This window comes from Diceros bicornis, chromosome 13 (assembly GCF_020826845.1).
Source record: "Diceros bicornis minor isolate mBicDic1 chromosome 13, mDicBic1.mat.cur, whole genome shotgun sequence".
Lineage (NCBI taxonomy): Eukaryota > Metazoa > Chordata > Mammalia > Perissodactyla > Rhinocerotidae > Diceros > Diceros bicornis.
Window position 1 is genome coordinate 26856333 of NC_080752.1, and position 21295 is coordinate 26877627.

The 21295-nt window shown below is 40.6% G+C and overlaps 1 protein-coding gene across 3 annotated transcripts in view; it reads left to right on the forward strand.

Moving 5' to 3' along the window:
- The window catches only part of CAMTA1 (calmodulin binding transcription activator 1), an 864246-nt gene that overhangs the window by 92732 nt on the left and 750219 nt on the right, over positions 1 to 21295 (forward strand). Inside the window, exon 4 of one of the 3 annotated variants that reach the window (XM_058552796.1) lies at positions 4490 to 5051. The exons of the other annotated variants lie outside the window; for them this stretch is intronic. Coding sequence (XP_058408779.1) covers positions 4490 to 4573 — 84 coding nt within the window. The 3' untranslated portion in view covers positions 4574 to 5051. Of the gene's footprint in view, positions 1 to 4489; positions 5052 to 21295 lie in introns of those variants that run through there. 3 annotated transcript variants of the gene reach the window in all.

Below are 21295 nucleotides of genomic sequence, written 5' to 3' on the forward strand. Positions count from 1 at the left end.
TATGGGACGCTGCCACAGCATGGCTTGATAAGCAGTGCGTCGATCCGTGCCCAGGATCCGAACCCCAGGCCACCGAAGTGGAGCACGCAGACTTAACTGCTATGCCACTGGACCGGCCCCCACATGTGTAATTTTTAATGTTCTAGTAGCCATATTTTTAAAAAGTATGAAGAAGCAAATTAATTTTAATACTGTATATTACTTAGCTCAATATATGTAAAATATTATGTGAACATGTAGTCAAAATAAAAATTATTGAGATATTTTACATTTATTTTGTACTGTCTTTGAAATCTGATATGGATTTTATACTACTAACACCTCTTAATTCAGACTATATACATTTCTAGTACTCAGTAGCCACATGTGGCTTACGGCTACCATACTGGACAGCGTAGGTCTTGGGGATGACCATGGAAGTGCAGTCCAAGATTATTGGAGGAGAGTGGGTCAAGTAACAGAGAGGTCAAGGTTTATGAAGGATTGTCTACATGGGTCTGAAACCACTTATGACTCCTGATGAGAGGAGCAGGGTTGGAGAGGCAGGAGGGGGAGGCCATGGGTGTTGGTAGGGGTCAGTGCCTCAGTGGCCACTGCTCTAACTTTCTACCCACCAAGGAGCATTTCCTGACTCTGATCCTGCCCCTCTTCTCAAAGCATCTGTGAGGTTCTGAGGGATTGCTCTTGCCTCATTTCAAACTAAAGTGGTAACTCCTTGGAATCATGGGTGTGTGGGGCAAGATTTCTGAGTCACATTAAAATATTAGAACACAAGGCCATAATTTTGACAGGATCTTCCAAAAATGGCAACTTTTCATTTGGGTTTTTACTTTTCATCCAGAAGGCCTTTCACTGAATCACTAATGAAAATGTTAACTCAATGTGAGCAACTCATTACAGTCAGTTTTTTCCCCCAGGAAAAAATATCCTTTTGATTCTTATCTTTATTTTGTCCTATCTTTAGATTCCTATCTTTATTTTGGCATAATCCTCAAATTCTACTAGGTATACTTAACAATCCTAAATGTGCTTGAATCCCTGTAGAAGCTTCAAGGCAGTGCCATGTGATACAGGCGGCAGCATACAAAACCTGCCTGCCCTCGTCCGATGCTTTTGAAAGGGCAGATGTGGTCATCCTTTTACTATGCAGAGAATTTAGCTATATATATATATATATATATTTTTTTTTTTTTTTTCTGGCTTTGATCCACATTGTGTCTTTAAAGATCAGTAAGAATTGATGACGAGATCAGAAAACTGTTTTTTAGCCTTGGTAGGCCAGGAAAAGTAAACTGTTTTGAAAGGGTAAACAGGAACACCTCAGCAGCACCCATGCTCTTACTACCTGCCATACCGATAAGGAGCCCCAAGGGGAAAGGTAAATGGATACCTTGATTCTGTACCTTTATCAGGTTTAAATTACTTTAGGTTCCCTTTAGTTTGTTTCCTGCTATATTAAGATAAACCAAAAATCCTACTAGCCCCTAGTATTTAGGAAGAGCCTATTTTGAGCCATGTGCTTGTGAACCTTATGTTCTTGGATGACTTCAGTGTTGAAGGGGTAATTTGCCTGTTCATTTTATATGAGCTAATGTCATGAGAAATTGAGATCTACGTAGTCTGTATTGTCAGTGTCCAGACTTGAGTAATCCCCTAAAGGCGTCATAGAGAATTGCTTGGTCACTAACTGTGCACTCTCTTTTAAATAGAATGTCCTCCTTACACCATTGTATTCACATGAAGGAAAACTCAGTAAACACAATTTAGTAATAATGAAAGCTTACTCATTACATAAATTTTCTTAAACTCTTTATTCTAATTAAAATGTTTCCATCTGATGGGGAAGTGTATGAAGACCAAGTACTGGAAATTAAGCAAGAAATTAAAAGAACATTAATGGCTTTATTGCAATTTGTTTTGAGGTTTTTCTCCCCACTAAATGGTGTTTTGCTTATAAAGTCACTGCTTCACACATAAATCTTTATGACGAATGGACTGGAATGTATCCCAGCAAAAGAAGAGCTATTTTATGATGCCACTTGTAAATTATAACACATGTTATGTAAGAGAACCAAAGTATCAGCTTTTTAAAAGCATTGTTAGCATAATGACTTGATTTCGTACACACACAATTCTAGTTTCTTTGAAAGTCAAAGTCAATGTGTCCAGGAGACTAGGAGAGTGAGTGTTTTGACACTTATTCATTGTTTTTTGTAGACCTGGGTCACTAGCATGCTCTTGTTATAGTTCTTGCCTCAAAAAGTCCAGAGTATAACATTTAAACTTGTAATTTATTCCTTCAGAAATTTACTGCTGAAACTTAGACTTGAACCAATATAACCTTAACCGAGGCGCATATTTGGCCTGCAGTAGGCCAGCACTTGCCCTTCCTCATCCTCAGGGTATTAAGCACCCACATGCATGCCAGCTGTCTGGATGGTTCTGTGTGTTTCATCTGGATTTGCCTTTACTAATAAAGTATTCATTAACCCGAAACTCCCATCTCTGGGTGTAGATGTAGGTGAAGGAAGAGAAATACCATACCCCACAGCCCTTCATGATTAAGTACAACATGCCCCACCAGCCGCATCTGACCTCCTCACTCCCACCCTCCCGAGACTCGGACTCTTCACACTTCTGTCCTTTCAACATGCTGTTTCCTTCTCCATCCCATCCCTTCCTCCCCAGTTCTGCTTTATCCGGCAGACAGACTCTTTTTAGAGGCCACCCCAGATGTCACTTCTCCATGCACCCTTTCTACACAGCCTGTTCTGTGGTTCCCTCTTACCATAGGCACTGCTTTCCATATCCCTGTGAGGGCTCTTGCCACATCATATTGTAATTTATCTCTTTATTGGTGTCTTTAATCCACTAAACTGCGAGCTCTTTGAGGGCAGGTGCTGGGCCTCACCTATTTCTCTTTCCCTAAAGCCCAGCCCAGCATCTGTGGTAGTTGTGAGGGAAGGAATAGGGGTGAATGAATGGGGGAAGTGATGGTGGGGTAATGTACCTTCAAGCCAAAAAGGTGAACTCAATGACTATTTTAGGGGAAGAGAATGAATACTATTTTGTTTATACAAGTCTTAAAATTTTGGTAACAGAAAGCAAATGTGCAAAGAGCAGACTCAGAAGCTGCTGTCTGATTCCACAGAGACGATCACATTTTATGTAAAAAAAAAAATGTAATTTACATTTGATCACCTTGAAATCTTCAGTTTGTTGTTCTGATGTCTTAATTAACCTAATTATTTAATTGAATAACTCCTAGGGATATAGATCATAAATGTCATGAGGACTTTCCTTGAAGAAGCCAGCTCTTTTCTTTTAATAATGTGTCCTTTTTAGTACCATCTTCTAGACTTGTGAAATTGACTGGCCTCTGAGCATTGGACACATGCCTGAATATGATGGTTCTTTTTTACTTACCTTGCTACACTAGAATTCAGTACTCATGCTTATATTCAGTCAGTTTGAGGTTTGGTTGGAAATAAGTCCCAAATTGGAAAAACAGATTAGCATCATCCTTTCCACGGGCTCCCAACTTGCCCTATAAAACTCATTAGTCCAATGTTCAGTGTTTTACCTCAAATCAGTCACTTTATGGCTCTTCCCCCCAACAGTACCTAAGCAAGGGGAGGTAGATCAGAGACAGATTAGAACGAACAGATCTGCTGAGGCTTTCCTTCAGCATCAGTATGCATTTTGGTAGTTTTAAGGGCCACTGTATAAGTCACCTGTGGCTTATTAGGATCTCACATCAGTAGGAAGTGTCAGTCCTTTTTCTCGTTCAGTATCCCTTTTCAAATAATGTATTTTTCTAACCTGTGAAACTGGCCTAGGAAGTAACAACTGGAAGTGCTGGGAATTGAAAAGTCCACCTTCTTAGTGCTATGCTTCAACTAATAGTCTCTGGCAGGGGAGCCTCTCGAAGCATTGTGTTCTCTTATATCAGTATGAATATGTACTTAGACATGTTAATCTGAATTAGAGAGCTGATTGTACATAATGACTCCCCTGGGATGCTGTGTTAGAAAAAAACAAAACAAAAGCTTAAGTAGTGTACTGAATATGCAGTCAGTAAAAAATTCTTCTAAAATTAGTGTTAATGGAATCTGAACCTTGATCCTCTTTGAACCTTTAATTTTTAATTTGATCCTTTAAAAAAGTTCTGTGGTCTCTTAAAGAGGCCTACAACCCAATAAAAGTTATCCTGTAATGATTGCAAAAAGACCAGTTGTGAAAGACCCAATTTTGAGTTAGCATAAGGAAATATGTCAGATGTGTGGGTATATATGTGTATAATAAGTGTGTGTGTGGGGTACATATATGCATGTACATATACATATATGTGTGTTTAATATATACTTTAGTTTGCCTTTATCCAGATGTCTCCTTTTCTCTCTGCCTCTGGAAATGGGGCAAATTTTCTTCAGTTAAAAACAAAAATAGAAGCGACGGTCTTGACCCATTTTACACTTATTTATTTCAGGCTCTCACCACACACTTGTTCATGGGCACAGCAAGAAGAGGGAGCCACAGAGCTGGAGCCGTGAGGGCTGACACATTGGAATGAAAGCTGGCAGAATTCGTAGGGAGAGCTTTGCCATCCTGCCAGTTCCATATCTGGCTTCAAGACAATTCTATTAGTGAATTAATTGTACACAAAACCCGAAATTAATTTGAACCGAATGTTACTAAAAATGACATAGATTAAAGTAACCCACTCTTGCTTCATCTAGAGTTCTTCTGAAGGAGATCTACGGCCTGACCTACCTCTGGGAGAGCAGGTCCCTCTCTACATACCACGTGTCACAGAGGCCTGCATGACCATCTTCACACCAGATGGCATTCTCAGGCCCTTAGCAACCTTCTCTTTTCATAAGAGCACTCACTCCGCCAAGTGATGACATATTTGTGTGTTGGTTACATCTGTCTCCTATGAGAATGGAAGCTCCACAAGAGCAGGGCCTCTCTCTTGTTCACTCTGTGTCTCCGGTGCGGAGGACAGTGCCTGGCACAGTGTAGACTCTAAATAAATACTGTTGGATGAATGAATGGGTCAGTAGCATTGCATCCTTTCTGAATGTTTTCCTTTTAATTTGCCTTTTATTTATTTATTTTTTTAATTTAATTTTATTTATTTATTGTTTTTCCCCCAAAGCCCCAGTAGATAGTTGTATGTCATAGGTGCACATCCCTCTAGTTGCTGTATGTGGGACGCGGCCTCAGCATGGCCGGAGAAGCGGTGCGTGGGTGCGCGCCCGGGATCCGAACCCGGGCCGCCTTCAGCAGAGCGCGCGCACTTAACCGCTAAGCCACAGGCCGGCCCTAATTTGCCTTTTATATATGACTTCAAAATGATAGAGCAGTGGAATTTGAGGGTAAATAGAAAAAATTTTTGTGATTGAAATGATTGGCAGCCTAGTACAGAGTGTTTATGAGAAGCTAGAGCATGTCAGTACTTTGGAATTATGAATTACAAACTTACTGTGTGGTATGGTATCCATGCCTCCTGACGGAGAAGTAGAAGAATCAGATGTAGGAGAAACATGAGTCATGTCTCTGGAATATTTTGATGTCAAGATATCAAAACATCTAGTGAGAGTCTAGAAAGAAACATGGAGAAATAAAAATAGGGAAGTAGAAAATAGGCAGACATTTAAAATTTTCCTTAATATTTAATAATTTAAAATAATAAATTTTGGCATCAAGTAAACAAGATAAATCAAAATATTTCCTAGATCAAATGGGCATTAACAAAGATAGAACTTGGAGGCAATTATTTAGATAATACTAACAAAAGTACCTTTGTTCCAGATTACCTTCATGGATGTCATAGTTGCTCCATCTTTGTTCTTTGTGAGTTGGCATTGGCCAGAATACTGATACTGTTCTTGAAAACCTTTGAGTTTTTTTTTTTTTTTAATACAAAGAGCAAAAACAAAACCAAGGAGACAGTATCCTGTGATGTAGGCTGTTATCGCAAGGTGAGTTTATTTCTGGCACTAACTTGTGACAAATTGTTTGAAGAACTGAAACTTCTTTTCAGGTATAGCGTATTTTATTTGTAAGATTTTGTTCATGTCAGTGTAAACCTCGGTTATTTATTGTACAATGAAGGAATCACCTAAAACCAGGAGAAACAAAGGCCTAGTTAAACTTGAATTTTATTTCATGTAGAGAAGTAACCAACATTTCTGATCAAATCAGTAAATATGTTTCAGTTCCTTTTAAATAAAGTGTGAAAAGCAAAGACCAGATTTTTATGTGCCACAAAGCAAAACGAAAACAAAAAGCCTTTCAGGGCATAATGCATTTTTCGTTAAACTTATCACTGAACTATTTTGATTATGTAATTTTATCCTCTCATGAAAGTATAAGAAGTATGAATTCTGGGGTTAAGAAATAATTGCAGAAGGTGGTTAATGAGGCAGAACTCGCAAATCTGCATTTGTAGTTTTGTGGACAAATCATCAGTGGAGGGTACAAATGTAAAGAAAAATTGTTGATTGCATTCAAGAAATGCAAGGTTGGACTTTTTACTAATGCAGAATTTTACAGCCTCTCAGAGGGATATTGTAAGTATTAAATACATGTAATGTGCTCAGAATAGCAACCTAGGGCGTAGTGAGCACTAGTAAATGTTCGCTATTTATTCTTACAAGGATTTTAGTATGAAAGATTAAATCATGTTTTAATCATGCATAATAAACTGTACTGTAATTTTATTATGGTGAATGTCCACTTGTAATTCAATGAAGAGTGGCTTTTTAAAGCGAAGAAGCAGCTGAAATGTTTTTCTTGGTGCTATTATGTATGTACGTGTAAATGGTGCTGGGACAGGCTATCCAAATGTCAACCCAGCGACAAAAAAGACGCAGGAGCAAATGTGTAACTCTTAGTTTTATTTTGAAATACGTTATTTTCATAAATCTGAGGATTTGATTAACTTATTTTTAGCACACCCTGCTGCATGTGTGTACTTCTAAGTTTTATGGAATTACATTGAAATTTATGGCCAAAAACGCTTAAAGCCATTGTCAAAATTACACACTTAGCACTTCATTGATTTGAAATCTAGTTTTCATTCAACATTCCTGCAATTTAAAATGTGTGACATAAGATATTCAAGAGTGATTACATGAGTTAGTGCCCTCTGGTGGCACGCAGAGGACATCAGGCAGAGAGGGACTGACCCACCAGCCTGCAGATAGCTCTTCTAAAGAGGAGCCACTTGATATTTGGTTCTTTCTGAGAGCTTTTCTTTTTGGTGGATTTTGAAAAGTCCCATGGTGGTTGGTTTATGCTCGTCTATAATTTTGTGTGTTTCGTGTGTGTGGTGCTTGTCAGTTTCCTACTCCGTGAAGCCCTGGCGCTGGAGTTCACTAGTAACAGCCTCATAGTGAGCCGCCTTTAGCAGCTTAGGTTCTGGCTGAATTTCTGGGTGAGAGAATTTCCGGGTGAACTTGCTCTAAGAAGGTATACCAACGTTAAGATTTTCATGGAGGACCAGGACATCTAGTTTTAGATGCATCTCTTAACTTGCCTTTTCAAGGAGGGGACCGTGTCACATCCTGGATCGATGGTCTTTGGGTGACTCACTGGTACAGCTTGAGATGAGCCTGCCTGCTGGATTAGTAGTAGGTGGGCGTTCGTTTCCCATTTCCAACTTCCCTAGAGGGCACCCCTGCCTTTCCCTTGTAGGTCCTTTGGCCAGACTCATTTCGCTTTGGGCTTTGGAGTCAGTCAAGGAACTGGATCCCACCTCTGCCTCTGAAAAGCTGGACCCTGGGAAAGTCGCTCTGTCTTTTATGAGTTTATTTAGCTGTGATATAAGGGCAGCTGTTGCTGATTCTAACCTGTGTCAAGAGACGGCTGTGAGGTTGAAATGGATTGATACGTGAGAAAGTATTAACAAATTGAACTGTGCAGAGTGCTATTAAATACATGTTAGTTTCCTTCTCTTCCTCAAAAGCAAGGTCCTCCCTCCTTTTTTAGTTTAAAAGGTCATTTTAAAACATGTTTCTATTTTGGAGTGATTTTATATTTACAGTAGTATTGCAGTGATGGTACAGAGTTCCCATATACTGCTCACCTAGTTGCTCCTGCAACCCTCACTTTTATACTGTTGAATTTTCTTACAACTTTTTGTATATAATCTCTGTGAACTTTGATCAGATTTGGCTTAAAGTGCCCATTTAGCACTTTCCTAAGGCTGAAATGTTTGCCTTGAATACCTGAATTCTGCTGCACATGTCGCATTTGCTTCTGAACCATCCTTCTGTTTTTACCTTGGTCCATGTCTGTGACCATTTGACATCAGAATAACCTTCCTTAATTTTCCAGGATCTTAACGGCTAAATAGTCTTCCTGTTTATGCAGTTAATGAGCTGTGCAACCAAAGGAAAGACGTGGTAGGCAGTTTGAATCAGTATTTCAACTGGGTGCTTTTGCAGTCTCACAGCTACTCCTCATGCCCTCACAGTTTAAGTCGAGATGGAAGCACGTGCACTTTCAGAAAAACCCCCCAAAATCCCAAAACATTTCTTATCTTCAGAAATACAAAAAGAAACTTACTGGGCTTCCCAATTAAAAGTCCACTGGTTAGTTGTAATGCATAGATAATCTATAATTAGCATTGTTATATAAACAAAAAATAGTAGCAACTCACATTTTATGTACCTTTACAGTTGAAGAAAATTATTTTGCAGACAACAGCTCATTTGGTTTCTTAGCAACCCTGAGAGATAGTCAGGGAGAGCTTTGTCACTCCCTTTTCATGTACCTAGATGAAGTCAGGGAGGCCAAGGAGTGATCTGGTTGAGGCCACATAGTGCGAGTTAGAGCCCAAGTTCTTTAGAGCCATTCTATACACGTGGACTGAGCACCTCCAGTCCACGCCTCCCCCAGCACTTCTGCTTAAAGGGGCTTTGAAAATGCTATTTTCCCCCTTTTAAGTTGGCTAAATTTTACTCCAGTGATCATATTTATGCTTTTATATGCATAATAGCTCTTGGATACCTAATTGAAAATTTATATATTTTGTTTCAGCCCAGATCCTTACTGGATATTATGAGATCTGCATTGTTAGGCTTGATTTAGCAGAATCTCACCATCCTGTGCCTTTGGGGAAACCTGACACTGAGCATCCACAGGCCCTGGTATAAATACAGCCTCTTCTGAGGTGACATCCTGTGGTCTTTGGGCTACATGTTGTGCTGGAGAGAGACCTGGACATTAGAGACACATGTGACATCATTTTTTTTTTTTTTTTGTGAGGAGGACTAGCCCTGAGCTAACATCTGATGCCAGTCCTCCCCATTTTTCTTGAGGAAGATTGGCCCTGGGCTTACATCCATGCCTATCTTCCTCTACTTTTTATGTGGGATGCTGCCACAGCATGGCTTAACAAGCGGTGCATTGGTGTGTGCCCGGGATCCGAACCTGTGAACCCCAGGCCACCGAAGTGGAGTGCGCACACTTAACTGCTTGCGCCACTGGGCCAGCCCCACATGTGACATCTTTTTTTGCAAGAACCACTGTGAGATATTTGAATGAGAAGAAGATGTAGTTTGACAAAATGATAAATGGGCCAGGTTCTTGAAAAGCTAGCAGAACGTTTAGACCTAATCAGAAAACAGAAGTGAGTCTCCTAAGAAAAATTTTTTCCAAATATGGTAGGGCTAGATGCTTTTATATAAATTCTAATACCTGTTGCTCTGGTATAAAAATTTAATTTTGTTCTCATGCTTGTTTATTTTGTTTTGTTTTTGGTTAGGTCTCCATTTCTAACAGCATCTCATTTGACCTTTCTGAAACCATGAGTTCAGATGAACCCATGTGCTGGTGGCTGTAGTGGCAGCTATTCCCAGACTTTTAAGTCTCACTGAGCACTTTGGTGAGTTTGGTGGGTGGTTTTTTTTTAAATCAATAGCATAGACAAACCTACAAAGTCAAGTGTTAAGAATTAGTGTACGTTTTAATCTTTTGAAGTTCTAACAGTCTCATTCAAGAACCATCTTTTTTTTTTTTTTTAAGATGACAAAGCATCCAAGTGTTTGTCTGTTCTAGCCTGGCATCTCAGAATTCTGGAGCAGCATCCAGGGTAAATCCCCGGTGGCTTTCCTAGCGCCTCCAGCCTGGGTGGATGTGCTGCTCCCTCGAAAAAGTTTCAGATGTCACATGATAAAAAAGTCTTTGTTGTTGTGGTTTTGGTTGCCCTCTTCAGGTTCAATGCCTTTTAGGAATTTATGAAACAATTGGGACTGTTCGGCTGGACTGAGAGGTTGGATAACCAGTGATCTGAGATCGTCCCTGTTGATATGTTTGCAGAATTCAAAATGAAGAGTTTATCTTGATGTGCACACTGTGGGGGGAGTTGTGTGTTATAACAGGCTTATGTCCCGGCAGAGGGATACTGGGATCCCGAGAAGCTTAGACTAGCTGGGTCCTTGGTTTCCAGTGGCTGGTGGACTTGGCTGTGGATCACTTGAGAGATTGTGTCACCACTTCCTTTTCTGTGAGTACTGGGGTCCTGGAACCGGGGGTGCAGTCTGAGAGGGAGGTATTTTGTGTTCATTTGTAGTTTACTAACAGTGACTGGGAAAGAGATTAAGGTTTTTGGTTGTATACTTTACAATAATGACCAAAAACATCAAGCCTACTCCCCACAAATGATCCAGTTACCCAAATATTTATTCAAATTACAAATTTCTTTCAGCCATGGATGGGCACTTCTTTCCCTATCTTTTTCCTTTCTGTTTTCTTTACCCACCAGATAGATTCACACTGAAAAATAAAACAGGCTCCAGTATTTACATGTTAAAAATTAAGATCTGTGCTCAGAAGTGCCTTGTGGCAAGCACAGTTAAGTAAAGGGAGAACTAGGGCAATTGTTTATTTGAAAGTTGGGTGTGACATGTGAATGAGCCTATCTTTTTAATACCCACCCGTCTGTCCTGGACTGAAATAGGCATTTGGAGTAGGTTTTGCATTTTAAGTTCAGTTTTGAGAACCAACCATTCACTGTGAAAGCAAAGTTGCTGGGAAGTTTGTTTTAAAGATGATACCACTGTCTATTTCTGTGAACCCAGTAAAAATAGCATGGAATAAAATTTAATTATGCTATACTGAATATTTCATGTGGAATTAAGGGGCAAGAGTTGCCTTTAAAAAGCATTAGGTCTGGAAAGAAGAAAGGCTTTGTAGTTTCTTTGGAAGATACTATAATTAAAAGATTTGCTCAAATGTATTTTTCCCTTTTTGAAGAGTTTAAAGAACTCCATCCCTCCCTTCCTAAATTGATTACCTCTCCAACATCAGCCCTGCTTGGTAGTAAATACGATGAAGCTGCTGCTGTGCTGATTTGACAGCTTCTTTCTGTTAAATGTACAATAGGGTTTTAATCTTCTGATTTAGATGTTTAATAGAAAGTAAATGTCTGACTTGCTTTGGTTTCTGCTGAACCTGTATTTAAATCCACACAAACAGTTTGAATAAAGTGAAAACATCACCGGACTAGCTATTTTAAACATTTCAGGATGTAAGAATGCTAAATGGGGTTCCCTTTTAAAAATAGAAATGGCTGCGTGCGTTTACATAATTACTGCTAACTAGCACAACATTTTAAATGGTGACAAACTCAGGGTAGAAAAGTATCTGTTTTAGAAAGCCTGGTAAAAGGAAGCTGAAAATGCTCTGTGAGCAGCTGCTTCGTGTGGAAGGCCTTTGCAAAGCCAGGAAACGGAGACTTTTCAGTAGGGAGGCGATGTCTTGGGAGGAGGTGAGCAGCCCAGGCAGCTTCTTATAGACTCTTGTAAGCTGTCCCTTAGGCTGGAACTTGCTAACCTTTCATTTTGAAGCATAATTATAAGTATTCCTAAATCTACCTTTCAGTTTTGGAGAGGATGCAGTGTTCTCTGTCCACTGTTAAAAGGTGTCTCGTGAGGATTGAAGTTCAATGTTGGTGAAAAGAGCATGGAAGAATAATTTGTGAAAATGGGGATGAGTGTTGACATACAAACTCAGCAACACCTCAAGCCAGAAGCTCAGGAGTGTCCTTGATTCTGCCCTCTTTTCCCCATCCCAGGCACGGAATCCATCTGTCAGTTTTTTTGTTCTCTTTCCAAGATATGTCCCACTCTGCGCATCTCCCCTGTGCCTCCCGAGTCCAGGCTGTCCCCGTTTTCTTTGTCTGGACACCTGTCACCTTTCCTGTGTGGGCCTCTTGTCTCCAGTCTTGCTCCCTGTGCAGGGGCCAGAGTGATCTGTTAAAAATGTAACTAGGATGAGATCAGTTTGGAGTACAGTCAGCCTGTGTGATCTGGTCCTTGCTACAGCTCTCAGTTCCCCCCACTTGCCCTTCTTCTGTCACATTGACTCTTCTCATACCTGGAACACACCAAGCCTGCTTCCTTTTTGTATTGGCTGTTTCCTCTATGGGAAATGCTCCCTGCCCTGGCCCCCCATTTTTGTACCTTGGCTTCTTCATGCCATCTGGGTCTCACCTCAAATGTCATCTCAGAGAGGCCCTCCCTGGACAACCCAATCTAGTATAGTCCCCCATCACTCTATCATGTGGCAGTTTTGTCTTTTTTTATAGCGTTTATTACTGTCTGAACTTTTTTCTTGTCTTCTTTTTTCTTATTTTTCTCCACTCCTCCACACCCTACTAATGTAAGCTCTTTTAGGGCTGGGACCTTATCTGTCTCCTCAGCTGTATTCCGAGCAGCTAGAAGTGCCTGTAGGTACACAGATTGTCATTGATTAAATGCATACAGGAGAGGAACCCTGGAGATCGCTGCTGTCCAGGGAGAGCTCTAGCCTGGTGTAACTAGGTACCTAGAAGGACGGTCGTAAAGTCCTTGTCCCCAGGTGGTTTTTGCAACTGTTTGGGAAACACTGTTCTAAACCTTGCCTTTTGGCATTGAATGTTGAAGTTTGGAGATTCACGGAATGACTGTACTTAAACAGATCAGCCTGTGTCCCAAGAAGGATGTGAACGTGGTTCTCTTGGCTCCCCCCAGTGAGATGCAAAGTTAGTGTTCCTAGCAGTTTTGGTTCCTAGTGGGAACTCAGTGGTGGTGTGTTACATCCTCGCTGGGGCATTGGGACAGCACTGCCTCCCTTTGCCGTAGCCTGAATTTGAACTCACTCGCACCCAGCTTGAGAGCCAGACCTCATTTTCTGTGATTTTTCCTGTGGCATCTTTCTTAGGAACATGGCGGGGATGCTGTCTATGTTCAACGTTCATTCTGGGGTTAGAGAACAAATATGCTAAGATCTTGATATTTGCAGAAATCTAAAGTTTGGTGGGCAGCTTTTAGCTTCTTTGGTTTTCCTCCTGGCGACATCTCAGAATTTTAGGAGGAAAATGTGAGGTTACTGATACCTGGAAAGTTGGTGAGGGTGCTCAGAAATAGTTAATTGAACCCTTCACGTTCAACTTCCTTAGGAAAGAAAAGAATGACATTTCCAACTCACTGAACCTCAAATATATTATGCCACTCTGAGTTGTCTGTCAAAGCATTTACTTTGGTCTCGAATATGCTAGTTGGGAACTGGGTTGTAGAACTCAGGAGACCTGTCTGCTAAGGAAAAGCTCCCCTGTGCAACTTTTCGTTCTTGTTGCTGTCTTGATCAGGAGATTATTACAGTGGTTGAGGTGTATTAGTAGAACAGTTAATTTATAGTGAAATGGACCCCTTTAGGACTGAGACCTAGAGATAAAGCCCTTGAGCTGGGGGATTTGAGTTGCTTTTGATCGAGCATCAACTCATTAGACTAGATTTAGGGGCATATCTTCTTTCTTGTGTGTGACTGGAACCTAATGCCACCCAAGTCCAGGTGCCTTGACCGCCTGCTGCCCCATGTGCCCAACTAGAGAACAGGTTTGAGCTGGAGGGAACAAACAGGATGAGGGGAGGCAGAGCCAAGAAAGGGCCTGACCTGCACAGGATTGAGGTGTGTGAAATGAAGGTGTGTAGATAGGGCTGGAAAATGGGCTCCGACCAGCTTATGAAGGGTGTTGTAGGTAAGAAGTGGGCAGCCACAGCAGGTAGTTTTCCCATGGTGATGGGCTGGTGAGTTGGTGTGGTTTAGGGTCAGCTGGTGGCAGGGAGAAGAGTTGGGAATATGTGTCATTGGTTTCATACTTATGGAAAACTCAGTAAGCCTGTCTTTATTGGAACCCATTTTTCTCTTATAACAAACACTATGAGAAATCATCTACTGCAGACCCCTAAATTATGTCTTTTCTGATTCAACCCTTTGGTTGGTTGCTTTTGAAGTTAACATGTTGGCTTAGTCAACTGAATATTCTAAACATATTCCTGTACATGCCTGGCTACGAGTGGTCACTAATCCTAGTAAGTATTTGAAGGACAATGACTTTCCCACATGGATTATTAGGAATTAGTGTGTGCATTACACTTGACAGTGTGTTTAATATACATTCAGTGTATATAGTAGTTGTTATTTAATTGTTTGAAAATGAAACAGACAGGGAGGGCCCTCTGGTTCAACTTGAAGAAGAGAGGTTGGTCCTTCTGGATGGACATAACTGGTTGCATTTCACTGGCCTTGACGGTGAGCAAGGGAAAAGCACGTGTTTATTTGTTCATTTCCCTTTTCCCAGCCTTAAAAGAGCCCAAATGATTTCCTGCCCACAAAATGCTTGGTTTTCTTTTTCTAGTCTGTCCTCTCTTATCTAAGATATGTGCAGAAATTTCTGGCTAACCACCAGTCCGTAACTTTCCTCTTCATTGCAGATGCTGTGTTTATTGGTATCTGGAAAACCCCACAAATCCAAAGTTGTTGCCTTAGGAAAGTTGAGATTCCAGGGGTTCAGTTGCTAAACTGCCATTTTATATTCCTTATCTTGAAACTGTGGTTGGCTTATTAAGTGTTTCTTAAAGTTGGTTAAATACTTATTAAATTTTAGTGTGTCCTGACTTAGAGAATATTAATTATTATGTATACTTTACAGGGTCCATCTGTTGCCCATTCCTGAGGTTTTAGTGATGGAAAGAGATGATATAAATGCTGTCTTTCAGGCAGACAAGTTAAAGCTCATAAATGGTGGGAGAGTTATCCTGGGTGGGATTGGCTTGTGAGTTGGCCCCTCAGGATGGTACAGATAGTTTCCAGGGGAGAGTTGAGGAAAGACAATGGAAAGGAATTTTCCTGAGTCTCGTCTCAAATTGAATCTCCCTTGCTTCAGCAGGCCAAGCTCAGCTGGCCCAGCTAGCCTGATTCCTACAAGGGCCTCTAGCTTCTCATCACAGAATGGACCTCCAAACAGGTACCTGGTTGACATGGAGCCTCTGGTTTGTTTTGTTTGAATTCTTATCTTTTTAACGGAGAGATAGATGATCTAGACCCAGCGCCAAAGTGCTCCTGCCTTCCATCCCCTTCATGTGCCTGAGTGTCACAGTGTGCTTTTGTGTGGATCTGTAGGGAAAACCAGGTAGGTCTCTAGGGTCTGTGAGGTCATCTGTGTCTTGGGTGCTTCTCCAGGGTAAGGAGAGTTTACTGCCCTTGACAGCTCAGCTGCCATCATGGAAGCATGCCCACCCTGCTGATCCATGTTAGATGCACTGTGGATGATAAATAATAATCACTGCAGTGTGAGGGTTGAGAGGCAGACTCCAGCCAGTGTGTGCTGGGTTGTAGTGTTTTCCTGATGGATGGAGCCTATTCTGGGAAGCAGCTTATTGTCTCACGTGAACAGGCTTTCTAAAATAAATGACTGCTTTCTTAATATTTTGAATCATTTTCTTCAGCACATGTTTTGTAGCCGTGGTTTGAAAGCTTGCCAAATGTATGCCTTTGCACAACTCCCTGTAGGGCTGGATATACAACCAGACCAAACAGTGTGATTTAAGGTTGAACATAATTGGGAACTCAGCAATCACTTGCCTTGCATTTGATAGAATGGCAGCAGAGTGCTCTAGAGTTATTTCTCCGTTAAAAAATTATATATATAACACACATAAACGCACACACATATATACAGTAGTTTCTCTGCCTCATAATAAAGAAGTCGTGTTTGAAACCACTGGGCAAAAACACTAAGATGATAAATAATTGCTTGATTTTTGTGATAGAGGCTGTAATTAACTTCAAACAGATCCCAGCAGTTGATACCATAGATGCAACTGAGGGCCTTTCTCAAATTATGTAAGGTTTCAGGATGGAGAAAAATCGGATGGTGGCAGAAATACATTTTAAACCTAAGCCCTTGTCGAGTCTTTCATCAGTTGATCTGTTTACTTGTTGCTGTGTACCTACAGTAATTGAGCCATAAACTTGGTGAACTTGGTGCTGCCTCCCTGTTAAACAAGAGTCTTTGGTTTTTACATTTCAAATACTGCTGTGTTTGTTATTGTTGGATTGTCAGTTATGTGTAATTGAGACCTTTCCCCTGCCTCTTATACTGGTGGGAAAAATGCTATTAACAGCCCCATTCCCTGGAGCTCTTTAAAAGATGAAATTAAGATCTCTTTGAAGAGTCACATGTGAAATGCAAAGTTTATTTACCAGGCCGAGAGAGATCACATTATCAGAAACTCATGGTAAATATCTGGATAATAGAGGGTGGAGACACCCTAAAATATCTGCTTCATTCTCTTGTGCACTGGTGTTCTTCAGGCTTGCCACCAGCACTGACACTGCATGGGGGAAAGAGGTAGTGTGTGGAAGATTCGAATAACTTTGAAACTAAGTTATCACAGCCACCAGAATTCCCTGATGATGGCATCCTACTGCCATGCAATGAAACAGCCTCCCATCATCCCTTGTAAGAGGATGTTAATCTAAGAAGAAAAGGAAATAAAGCTCTTAGGTGAAAATTTTGCCATCTCAACTTGCGTATTCAAAGTGAATTTTCTCCAGGTGTTTTTCCCTGAAAATTTGGACACTTCTAATCATTGAAAAGCACCTCTCTTTTGGAGTTCAGACAAATTAATCTAACTCCAGAACTTAACCTTTATTTGCAAATAACATGATTTTGAAAAATCCTATGGAATTTATATATATACGTATGCCACCTGAAAGAATAAGTGAATTCAACAAGACTAAAAGATACAAGGTCAATTGTATTTCTGTATATTAGGAAAAAAAAGAAAAAAGGGGAGATGAAATTAAAAAATAAGTGCCATTTACAACAGTTTCAAAAACATCAAATGCCTTAGAATAAAACTAAGTAAATTTGTATAAGCCTTCTACACTGAAAACTACAAAACGTTGTTGAGAGAAATGAGAGAAGATCTACAGAAATGAAGGGCTATACTCTGGATTGAGAGATTCAGTGTTGTTAAGATGTCTGTTTTCCTTAAGTTGATCTATGAATTCAGTGGCATCCTAGTCAAAATTTAGAAAGCTGATCGTAAAGTTTATATGGAAATGCAAAGGACCTAAAGAAACAAAATCAATTTTGAAAAAGAACAAAGCTAGAATATTGCATTGCCTGATTCTCAAGCTTTCCTATAAAGCTACAATAATCGACAGTGTGGTATTGCAAAAGGATAGACACATAGATCAATGGGACAGAATAGAGTCCAGAAATAGATGCACACATACATGATCAATTGATTTTTGACAAAGATGCAAAGGCAATTCAGTGGAGAAAGGACAGTCTTTTCAAAAAATTATAATGGAAAAATTGGACATCATATGCAAAAAACATGAACCTCGACCCATACCCCATACCCCTGTATATAAAAATTAACTCAAATGGATCACAGACGTAAGTTTAGATTCTAAAACTATAAAACTTCTAGAAGAAAACACAGGAGAAAGTTTTTGTGACCTTGGAATAAGCGAAGATTTCTTAGATACCAAAGCACAATCCATAAGTAAAAAAAAAATGGATTTCAGACATGAAAATTTAAAAATTCTGCTCTTCCAAAGATGCTGTTAAGACAATGAAAAGACAAGCCACAGACTGGGAGGAAACTTTGCAAAGCATATATCTAATAAAGGACTTGTATCTGGAATATGTGAAGAACTCTTAAAACTCAATAACATGAAAACAACCCAGTTTAAAAATGGATAAGAGATTTGAATAAACTACTTTAAAGATACACAGAGGGCAACTAAGCACATGAAAGATGTTCAGCATCATTAGTTATCAGGGACATGAAACTAAAAATCACGAGATACTAGTACACACCTATTAGAATGTTTCAAAACAAAAAAACAAAACCCTGATAATACCAACTGTAATACCTTGCCAGTGGGAATGCAGAATGGTATGGTCATTTTGGAAAGTAATTTGACAGTTTGTTATAAATCTCCACTTTAAAAAATCTTAAATCTGTACTTTCAGTATGACCCAGCAATCCCACTTCTAGGTATTTACCTAAGAGAATGAAAAGTTATGTTCATACAAAAACTTGTATGTGAGTGTTTACAGTGGCTTTATTCATGATTTCCAAAAGCTGAAAACCCAAATGTCATTCAACTGGTGAATGAATGAACAACTTCATTGGGATACTCCTCAGCAATAGAAAGAAAAACACACTGATACAACATGGCTGAATCTCACATGCCAGGATACTTAATGAAAAGAAGCCAGACTCGGAATGCTACATACTGCCTGATGCCTTTTATATGACCTTCCTGAAAAGGTGAAACTATGGAAAGAAAACAGATCAGTGGTTGTTGGGGATTGGAGGTGGAGGCGAGTTGACTACAGAAGGGCACCAGGGAACTTTTTGGGGTGATACACATTTTCTATATTTGTGGTTGTGGTAACACAACTGTAAATGTTTGTCAGAATGTAGAGATCTGTGCACTTTGAACAAGTACTTCACAGAAGAAGATATATGAATGGCTCATAAACATGTGGAAAACTGCTCCTCACTGAACCATCAGGGAAATACAAATTAAAACCACAGTGAGATACCATCTTTTAGAATGGCTAAAATAAAAGAGACTGCCAACATCAAACGTTGGTGAGATTGTGGAGCATCTGGTAGGTACATTAAGTGGTACAACTTTGGAGATCTGTTTGGCAGTTTTTATGAAATTGAACATCTACGCTATGATCCAGCAGTTCCACTCTAAGTATTTACCTCAGAGGAATGAAAATATATGTTCACAAAAGGATTTGTACAAGAATGTTTATGTAAAGCCCCAAACTGGAAACAGCCCATCTGAAAAGTGGACAAATAAATTATCAAAATGGAATATTACTGAGCAATAGAAAGAATGAGCTACTGATACAGCCCATTTTGGATGGGTCTCAAAAACAAAAGAACTTATTTTATGAAACCAAACTATGGTGATCGAAAGTGGTTTCTTGAGGGCAGGGAGAGGAAATGACTGGAAAGAGAGCAAGGAAGCTTTCTGGGTGATGGAATTCTACTAAATCCCTTTTGGGGTTGTGTTTGTGTGGGTATGTAATAATTGTTAAAACATCAAACAGATTAAGATCTGTACATTTTATTGTATGTTAATTACACTTTAATAAAAGTATTTTAACTCACGTTTATATACATTTTATTGACTCCTAACTTTTTTTAACTGTTTATTCTGTTTGGTCATCATCACGTGCGTTTTGCATGACCCCAGTTTCTATGTGCAGCATTTGCCAATGTTGACTGTCCTTTTTTTCTTGAGAAAAATTGTTCAGTCCTCTCCCTTGGTTCTGGGACACAGTTCTCTCTCCTGCCTCACCACCGGTCACTGCTTTTTTCCTGGATGCCCTTTGGGATAGCAGTGCCTCCGATTTATGTCCTTGGCCCTCTTTTCTCATGTGAGAGCACTCTAGCCTGTGTTCCGTGCTGATGGTTTACATTTCCGTTTGTACACCCATGACACCCGCGTCTGTATCTTTAGGATTTAATTCTCTCTTGAGTTTCACGTCTGTTTCATATTGCATACAGAACACTTCCAACTCACTCTGTCCAAAACCAAACTTGTCATTCCCCCCCCGGCCCCCAACTGCTTCTTTCCCTGGTTCTGGGTGGCCCAGGCTCACAACTCTGGGGTCTTCCTTGATGCCGTTTCATGCTGCTTGGAGTCAGTGAATGACAGTCTGTAGGTTGTGCCTGTAAACTTCCTTGTGTTCTCTCCCGTCTCCTTCTCTCCTGTCACTGCCGCAGCAAGGCCCTCTGTGACCAGCTGTTCCTGGGTTTCCCTGCCCTGTTCCTCCTTTCTCTACAACCCACTTCTGCCTTCACTTACCCTCACTCTGCAAGATAAAGCCTCAACTCCTTCAAATGACGATGAAACCCTTTGTCCATGCAGCGCCTGTCCCTTCTGCACCTGGGCAATGGGAACACATGTAAGTTTCAGTTAGATTCTCCTTTCTCTCTCTATTATCCTTGTCCTCTGGTGAATGCATTGGTTCCTGCTTTAGGTTTGTGTGGCACTTTGCATATTTCTTTATTGATAATTTGTAAATGTGTCTGTCTGTACACATTGAGCTCCTTGGGGGTAGTATCTGTATTTCTCACTTGTGTGTTGTGGGGCCAGACACAGTCTCATGCATAGAAGGTGCTCAGTAAAGGGTTATTGAAGCACATAGTTGCTGCTGATGCAGCTGGTGGAAGTGCCCACCACACCCTTCCTGGAAAGGCTCTGGTCTTGTCCTGTACCTGTACTCCCACACACTCTCCCTGCTCCTCCAGATGCCTCAGGGATGTGGAGCTGGTACTGTACTTTCCTGTCTGAATGTCTACGCTCTGCTCATGGGAGCCCATCACCTGCTTGGGAGCATGAGCCCTCCAAGTTGCCCAGGATCTCGTCTGACAAGCCAGGAAGGACCACTCTGTGATTTGAAAGGTTTCCAATGTTGATGAAGAAGAGGGATTCTCTCTTTCATGTTATGTCAAAACGATCCTGGTGATCTGGTTCTCTCAGGGTTCTGCTCTTCCTGGGGAGGGTTGGGGAGAAACCTACTGCCTAGAGTCTTTCTACAGGAGATGGAAATGAATGCCGGACTCCTAACAGAGGAGTGTGTCTTCCGTGGCAAATACATGCATTATGTCTGGGCTACTAATGCTAATTAGAGATGACAAAAAGATTCATGTTGGGTCTGCTCTTTTCTTCCTCACTCCTGGCAGGGCTGCTGGTGGGCAGTGGTCCCTCTTCTGGCCTTAAATAAAGTGGCACGTGGAACCAGAGAAGAGGCTCTCTTCTAGACTGGTTCTATCCTACTGACACAGAAAACAGGGTGGTGGCCGGTCCTGCAGGCAGGGTGGGAGACGTGCCAGGGACCATGGCCATGGGAACGGTGGAGTTGGGCATTTTTAATTGATGCCTTTAATAATTACTGTTTAAGCAACAG